The sequence below is a fragment of the Myotis brandtii genome, unplaced genomic scaffold, assembly GCF_000412655.1.
Source record: "Myotis brandtii unplaced genomic scaffold, ASM41265v1 scaffold327, whole genome shotgun sequence".
Classification (NCBI taxonomy): domain Eukaryota; kingdom Metazoa; phylum Chordata; class Mammalia; order Chiroptera; family Vespertilionidae; genus Myotis; species Myotis brandtii.
In genome coordinates, this window is record NW_005362585.1 from 767458 (window position 1) to 776227 (window position 8770).

The 8770-nt window shown below is 46.4% G+C and overlaps 1 protein-coding gene across 1 annotated transcript in view; it reads left to right on the forward strand.

Annotated features, from left to right (window-relative positions):
• LOC102245725 overlaps positions 1 to 5650 on the forward strand; it is a 16304-nt gene extending 10654 nt beyond the window's left edge. Inside the window, exons 6-10 of the mRNA XM_014543484.1 lie at positions 911 to 1044; positions 2762 to 2896; positions 3350 to 3464; positions 3660 to 3755; positions 5511 to 5650. Of these exons, the coding sequence (XP_014398970.1) occupies positions 911 to 1044; positions 2762 to 2896; positions 3350 to 3464; positions 3660 to 3755; positions 5511 to 5650 (620 nt within the window). The remainder of the gene's footprint in view (positions 1 to 910; positions 1045 to 2761; positions 2897 to 3349; positions 3465 to 3659; positions 3756 to 5510) is intronic.
• Positions 5651 to 8770: the final 3120 nt, after the last annotated feature.

Consider the following 8770-nt stretch of genomic DNA (forward strand, 5'->3'; position numbering starts at 1 on the left):
GAGCCACAGGAAAATTAAGAAAATTTTGATTAAAGTCTAAATCCTACAAAAACATCCCAATTCAGTTTTAGAACCACATTGGGATAGCTTAAGATAAACACCTTAAGAGATGAAAAATGATTAAGGTACTTTGTAATGACACTTACCTATTTACCTGAGCTTTACTAAACAGAATGGTCTTCTCACTCCTAACTCAACCTGATTCTATATATTGATTTGGGAGAGCGTTCGAGATAGCAATGCCACACACACACTGAGGTTTCCTAGTGGTCAGTGAGCAGAGGCCACAGGGGGTGAAAGAAGCCACATATTCAAAAAAGCTCGGCCTATGTGAGCAGTGTGTTTACTCACTGCGAAGAGGGTGGATATGTTCACTTGCTCTTCTGCGCGGACAGCAGAGTTGTAAGAAGACAGGGTCAGAATGCTCACACTGTTTCCAATAGACCTAGGATCCCCACCTCCTTGAGCTCCCAAGATCAATGTCAGGGGGCTGAAAATCCAGTACACAGTTTTTGACATTAGAGGAGGCTTTTTATAGTGGAAGCCTTGCAGAACCGCTGCGCTAAATCATACCTGGGTCATCACACAATGAACGACTTCATTCAGGCATAATTGGCATACCATAAAATTCACCCGTTTTGAGTATACAGTGAATTCTAGTTGCCACACATCGTTAAGTGGAGACAGCTCAATTTCCCAACAAATCAATTTAATTCTTTGGGGGGAAATGTAAGATGTATGTCATGGAATAGGATGAGACAGTGGTGGAGTTTAGTTCAAGTTTTCTAAACCATCAGAGAGAATGTTATGAATTAATCCTATGCACAAATGTACAATCTATAGTAACGATCATCAGAAACCAGTCCCAAATAACCCCTGATGGTGAGTGCATTGATGCCATCTGCTGCAGATTTCCCTGATACTTCAGGAGTCTTCCAGGATGTGGGGAACGTTTACCAACAAAGACCATCTCTGCTTTATCACCTATTTACGAACAAAAGTCCTGAGGAGGCTTCGCACGTCCAACCAAAAAAACACCTGAAGGTATCTCTCGAATCTGAAGGTCCTTGCTCGCTACACTGCTGTAAATATGGTATGAGTAGAATAGTGTGACAGCCGGTATGTCTTTCATCTTCATAGTGATGCCGGATGTTATTTTAAGCACTTCAGTTACTTAAGTCGTAAGAAACCATTTATCACTAGTGTTACTACTATTATATACAAAATAATTGTGTGGATATTAATAACAATGATAGCACATAATAATGATAATAATGAAGAGGCTGGGTTGCAGAGGTACTTGATAATTTCCCAGAGACCACAGAGGCAGTGACAGTAGTACAATCCAAAGCCCCAGCCCATTCCTAAGCTCCTAAAGGTTTTCATATGTTTATGAAGTTTCCATTGTCTTCATAGGGGTTTTTCTACTGCCGCTCCCTCCTCCCCACCCCCCACCCCCACCCCAGTGCTGCTGTTCCTTCCATTTACACATCGCCCTCTCCTCCTCTGACCACCCCTGTCCTCCCTCAGGGACAAAGAACACAGGACGGAGAACAGAGAATATATTTTTATTGCTGACCCTGTTACTGATGTCCCACATCCCCACCACCACCACCACTATGCCCACCTCCACCCAGTCCCCACCTCTGTGCTACCCTGGCCTTCACCACACTGATGCCTGTGACCATGTGCTATGCACATAAGTTCCTTGGTTACTCTCTTCACCTTCTTTATCCAGTCCCCACCCACCCACCTCCCCTATGGCTTTTGTCAGTCTTTTCCATCTATCCATGCCTCTGGTTCTATTTTGTTCATCAGTTTATTTTTTAATATATGTATTTTATTGTTTTTTTTTACAGAGAGGAGGGGAGAAGAATAGAGAGTCAGAAACATCGATGAGAGAGAAACATCGACCAGCTGCCTCCTGCACACCTCCTACTGGGGATGTGCCCACAACCAAGGTACATGCCCTTGACCGGAACCGAACCTGGGACCTCTCAGTCTGCAGGCTACACTCTATCCAAACCGGTCAGGGCATCAGTTTATTTTTTACAGTAGACTCCACATGTAAGTGAGATCATATGGTATTTGTCATTCTCTGAGTGGCTTATTTTGCTTACCATAAAAATCACCAGGTCTATCCATGCTGTTGCAAAGGGTAAGTGATCCTTCTTTTTGACAGACAATAAGTATTCTAGTGTGTAAATGTACCACAGATTTTTAAAATCAACATTTATTATTAAAAGTATTACAGATGTGCCCCTCCGCCCCCCCCCATTGACTCCCTCTAACCTGATCCCCTCTCCCCCAGGCCTTCACCGTGCTATATTGTCAGTGTCCATGAGTAGCACATTTTTTTATCCCATCATCTATGATGGGCTCTTGGGCTGGTTCCAGATCTTCGCTATTGTAACTGACGCTGATATGAACCTAGTGTGCATGTGTTCTTTCTGATTGGTGTTTCTGGATTCTTACAATATATTCATAGAAGTAGGATGGTTAGCTCAGCAGGCAGTTTCTTTTTCTTTTCTTTTTTTGTGAGGAAACTGCACTGTTTTCCACAGAGGCTGCACCAGTCGGCATTCCCACCAGCTATGCAGTAGGGTTCCCTTTTCTCCCCATCCTCACCAGCACTTGTTTGTTGTGTTGCTAATGGTAGCCATTCTGGCAGGAGTGATGTGGTAGCTCATTGTAGCAAAAGCAGAATCTTAATTCCTGGTGACACTGAGTTTGACCCTGCCTCAGGGCTTCATTCCCACAGGCCCTTTGGCTGGGTGTCCTCAGAGACTCACTTGTATCCCTTCAAGATCACAGCACTCCCAGAGGCATGAACAGAGAGAGCTCCTTGGATAACAACCCCATGAAGGGCTCCCAGGATTCAGAAGAGAAATGCAAGGTGAGGAGATTGGAGGGTATCAAGAAGAGACTGGGGCACAGGACAGGGTGACCACATGTCTGAGGTCATGAAGTCAGAGGCAGTGACACAGGGAGCAGGGTGTGGGCCGGGGGAGATCTGAGTCTCAGGAGCTTCCCACCGTCACTCAGAACTTGCCTAGCATCCCTGAAGGAAACAAGGCCTGTGACCTTGGCTGCACTTGGTGACTCACGGTCCATTCTGGAAGGTGAGAGGACAGCCCACCAGCAGCATGAAGCACCTGCTGCAAGCAGGGGAGAGGCTGAGCCATGTTTCCCTTGTTCTGTCAGTTCACTGTGACATCAACCAGGAGGAACTGTTAGCTCCAGTGTACAAGTCCAACACAGGTTCTGCAGCGCAGGAAGAGGGCAGGCCAAAGGGCAAACATGTTTACCTGAGCGGCTGCAGGGATTCATTTATTTCTTCTTTTCCTAGGCATTCAAGGATATTCGCAAATACTTCACTGAGGAAGAGTGGGCAAAGCTGAGAAACTCAGAGAAAAGAACCTGTGTGTGCATGAAGAGAAACTATGAAATCATGACTGGTCTAGGTAACAGGAAATTCTGTGTTTAGAACAAGGCTCAGGGCCAGATGTGGTCAATGAGATACTCAGACCTGGACCCTGCATGGTTAACTTCCAATGGCCTTTGTTCCATCCCCCCTCCTGATGACCTTTACTGTCCCTATTGCCTCCCAGCATCCACCCTCCTCTCAGGTTAAGCATCAAATATTTTTCTTCTCCTAGGTTTAATGACCACCTGCCCAGATTTCATGCGTCCTAAGAATTGGACCACAAAGTCTGGGCATGATTCTGATGAAGATTGGAACCCTGGGAATGAAGGTGAGTGATAAAAACAGCCTGGAAATTGTCTGTGAAGCCCAAATTATTCAAAGTCCAGTTGCTCAGAAAAAATTCTCATGGGTATCCTTTTTTGCCACTTGTAAACCATTTTATTTTTTTAAATTTCTTTTATTGTTGGAAGTATTACAGATTTCCCCCCACTTTACCCCCTTTGCCCCCCTCCATCCATCTCCCACCCCATCCCAGGCCTTCACCTATCTATTGTCTATGTCCATGGGCTATAACTAATATGTACTTCTAAATCAACTTCATCATTTTCACCATTCTTCCAAACTCCCCTCCCATCTGGTAACTGTCAAAATGTTCTCTGTACATGGGAGTGTATTTCTGTTCTGCTTGTTTGTTTATTTTGATTTTTAGATTTAATCGTTGATAGATGTGTATTTATTGCCATTTTATTGTCCTATTCTTGATCTTTTATTTTCTTCTTCGTAAAGAATACCCTTCAAAATTTCATATAATATGGTTTGGTGGTGATGAACTCCTTTAGCTTGATCTTGTCTGAGAAGCTCTTTAACATTCAGTTCTAAATAACTGTGCTGGGTTGGGTAATCTTGGTTGTAGCTCCTTGCTTTTTATCACTTTGAATATTTCTTTCCACTCCTTCTAGCCTGCAAAGTTTATGTTGAGAAATCAGCTGAGAGTCGTATGTAGTCTAAGTCAGTTCCTTGAGCATCGTTAAAATTGTTGTTTTGAACTCTGAGTCTGGTAGTTAGCTTGCTTCCATTTCATTTAGTCCTTTTTTTCTGGAGATTTCTCCTGTTATTTCATTAGTAACCTGGTTCTTTATCTCGGAATTTAGGCTATTTCCCTGTGTTTGTGTCTAAGTATTAGGTAGAGCTGCTGTGTCTCCTGGACTTGGTAGAGTGGCCTTGTGTAGTAGATGTCCTGTAGGGCCCAATGGTTCAGCCTTCCAGTCACCTGAGCTAGACACTCCAGGCGTGCCGCTGTGTACACTGTCCTGTTATAATTGAACCATGATTGATGATGGCGTCACTGGGAGGGATTGACCCTCAGGCCAATAGCTTTCGAGGATCAGCCTCCACAGCATCATAAGAGCTGCTGGACAGGAGCCGACCCTATGGAGCAGGACTTGCTTCAGTGAGGCCTTGATGCTCACTGAGTCTTCCCTTTGAGTGTGTCACTCTTGGAGGTGAAAGAGTTGTAATCAGGCATGGTCAAAGCTGACCACTGGATGCACTGGCTCTGGAGCCACCCGTGGAGTGCAAAGTCGACCACTGCCTGTGCCCTGCCTGGGGTCACCCAGCATGAGTGACAAAGTGATCTACAGATGGCTGCTACTAGTGTTGGGTATGGAGGTGCCCAGGAGAGACCAAAATCTGAACCAAGATAGGTTGCTGCTACAGCCTGGCTTGGAGCTACTTATTTAGAGGTTCAGGGCACACTGAAGCCATCTGCTGCTTGTTTGAGATATTTTAGTAAAGTCCAAAGCTTGAGGCAAGAGAGGCCATTTGTATGGAAAAGCCACTGGAAATGGCTTGGAAGAGCCTGCAAGTAGGGAGGGGCAGAGTCTCAGGGGATCACCAGGGTGGGTCAAAAAGTGTGAGCCAGGTGATAGACATTCAGATATGGTTCCCTGCCTGCTAGCTCTGTGGCTGGAGGGATCAGAAAAGGGATCAGAAATCCTCTGCTAGGATTTCTGTCTGGGAGAAAGCTGTTCCTCCAGCTCTCGTCCTGATTCCGGGTAAGTTACTTTCACCCCAAATGTCCCAGGTCCCTTTCAAGCTGCTGCCCCAGTGCTGGAGCTCACAGAATCCAAGAAGGAAGAGACTCATGTCTGGGTCGGCAGGCTGAGGGAAAGAAAGGACCGTGTTGTGTATCAAGAGATCAGTGACCCAGAGGATGATGACTAAATTTGTAAGTGGCTTTTCCTTACAGCCCACACTGCTGCAAAACACACTGTTCTCATAGTCGCACTTTGTCATTCTTTCCCTAAATCGTTCCTTTGCCAAGACCCTTGAAATGCAGCACTGAGACTAAATGACAAGGCTTCCTTCCCTCTTTCTACTCCCTGCTCTGTGTAGCCAGGGATCTCCCTACCCAGCATGCCCTGGGCTCCACCCCCTGGTCAGCTCCTGAACTATAGGCCTCAGCTTCCTCTAGCCTAGGAACTCATACAACAGGTGAGAGTCCCCGTGGCATGAGCAGAAGATTCGCTTTGAGGAGCAGTGGGAGGTGCATGCACAGCATGAGATGGGGAGGAATCTGAGTGCTCAGGGTTTTGCAGGTCAGCATGAGGGGTTAGGTATTAATGGATCAGGAAATGGGCGCTCACTGCCACTTATTTCCTTTCTCTCTCCTTGTCTCCACCTCAGGGATGTGACAAGTGCCCATGAAAAGAAGCAGAACCCGGTGGCCCTTCATGAACATGGGCACGACTGTGGACTACTGGCCATCATGGGCACAACTGTGAACTACTGGCCATCATGGGTACAGTGAAAAGTTCAGCACTATCTTAATATGTTAATATGTTACAAATGTTCTGTTAGATGTTAGTTTTATAAAGTACTAGAGGCCTGGTGCATGAAATTCGTGCATGGGGGCAGGGGTGTCCCTCAGACTGGCCTGCTCTTTCCTAAGGGCATCTTGTGGCAGCCATCTTGTGGTGGCCATCTTGTGACAACATCAAGCGAGGGCGTGACGCCACCTAGGCTTTTATTATATAGGATAGTGATACCTATACCTAATGTATGTTTCTGTTGGTGTATCCATGCACTTTTCCAGGGAAACAGCACTGTCAGGTGTCTGTACACAGAAGAGCACTTCCCTCTCCCTTCCCAGATGTGAATGCTGAGGGCAGTTCTGGGGGTTCATTACACACCTATTTCTCTGCATTTAGAAACACATGAGGTGACACTAAGAGCATCTTCCACCTGCTCTTCTCCACTAACATGTTCCTTTTATTCTGTTCCCTATTCAGCAGTTGCTCCATGTTGCAACCCCCGATTTTTCATTTACCCTGCATCAGTCACTGTCAGTTAATAAACAGAAGTTTTTTCTCAGTTGGTTGCTCCACTCCTTCTGTGTACAAACCCTGTGCACATGTGTGAGTGATTCATTTGTACACATAAATAGAAGTGGAATTTCTGCATTGAAGGTTTCATTCATTCAACACTCAGGGCCCTGTACTGGGTACTGAACACTGTCCCTCGTGCTGAGCAGACATAGGGAACAAGACAGAAATGCCCTTGCCCACGTGAGTTTGACATTCTGTTGAGGGATATTTCCGGGTTTTACGTGATGGACTCTGTAAACACAATCAAGAGTCAGGCTTCTGCAGGTGGTTAGATGCCTTGCCTTTACTCTCTCTAAGATCTCAGGCTCAGGGGCTGGGATAGTCTATTGTGGAGAGTGTGGGATGAGACAGAGGTGCTCTGGACTCTGTCCCAGAACTCAGGGGAGAAGATGTGGAATCATTTTTCCAAGTCTGGGAACCTCCAGAGCGCAGCTTACAGAGAGGGAGAGGCAGTGTCCTGGTGACAGTGTGGGCAGGGAGGACACAGATGCACAGGGTGCGTGGGAGAGCGCCTGGCATACAGGCAAGGGAGACCCAGGACCCAGTGTGTGCTGTCACAGCCATCGAAAGGAGAGGGTGTCAGGGAGGACGGTGTGAGGGGTCGGTATATCCAGGGCTGAGGTCCCCCAGAACTGGCTCAGCAGTGAGAGGGGAGTCCTGCCTGGGTCAGTGAGGATGCTGCTCCACCTCTGCCTCAGCAGAAACAAATTCACTGCATTCCTCAAATCAATATTCTGCTAATGCAGTTTGAGTACATGATTGTCCATGTGAAAAGAGAAGAGGATCCCCAGAATAGATCCTGAAAGATTTCCTTTTTCTTCCTCCCTGGGAAGATGGTACACACCGACTGGGTGCCCAGCAAGGGAGACAAGTGCAGGAAAGGACGACTTGAAAACACTTTGCAGTCATGAGAGGGAATAATTTGCCTTTGGTTCCAAGGTAGATAATACTTTCCTCCTCCCCCTGCTCCATGAGGCAGATCCAGATTTTGAGATGCCAAGAGACTATGGTTTTTCCCAAACCCAGAAATCAGCCTGAACATGGCTCCAAGCCCACCCCCAATTAGCCTTCTCCCCCACAAACTGATGCCCCATGTGGATGCACATGCTCTTCTGATGAGGTCTTAAATGACTGTTTGTACCCTCTTGTCTGATTCATTTGTGTTTCAATTGTTTTTAGACTGCGTCTATAGCTAATCCCCATTCCTAGCAGAGAATTGGGAAATGCAGGGATGTGTGAGAAAGAGCAGTACATGCATCACAAGAGGAGCCTTCTGAGCTTTCTTCACCAAAACCCACAATACACAACACGTTTTTTAGTGACTCTAAGCCAAGTGCTCCACAAAAACATACTGACCCTTTGCACATGAAACACATTCTGGTATTTTCTATTCTGTTCTGCAATGCACTGTTATTCCATTGTAATTTATTAAAGACATGAAGTTCTGCTCAGATGACATACAACATTCTATTGGCCTGTTTATGAGTCACAACCTGAAGCTTGGAAAGCCTTTCTACATGGTCCCTGTGTGTGCTACCAGGTGACTCCCTGCTGTGAGTCCTGTAGAGAAGATGAAAGGAGGCCTCATGATGCTTTCTCAGGCCTGGGTCTCCTGGCAGGTAAAGATTATCTGTGGACCTAGGACAGACCTAAGACAGATAATTGTCTCAGACTGGACAGAGCGATGTTCAGATTTCTCAGAACCCTGTTGGTCTTGCTGGAGGGAGCTCCAGGTCTGGCTGCCCAGTGTGGGAGTCCAATATGGCACCTTGTGGTTCCAGTTGTCTGTGTCTGGACCAGGCTCTGGGTGGTTACTCGGTTCACGTGAGTGTATAGCAACTTATTGGTCTCACCAGAATGACCTCCAGCAGGATGATCTGGAAGCAGTGCAGCAGCCTTACAGGTGAGTCAGAGCACATGCCTAAATCTCCCTCCACCACTGTTGACTTGAAGAGGA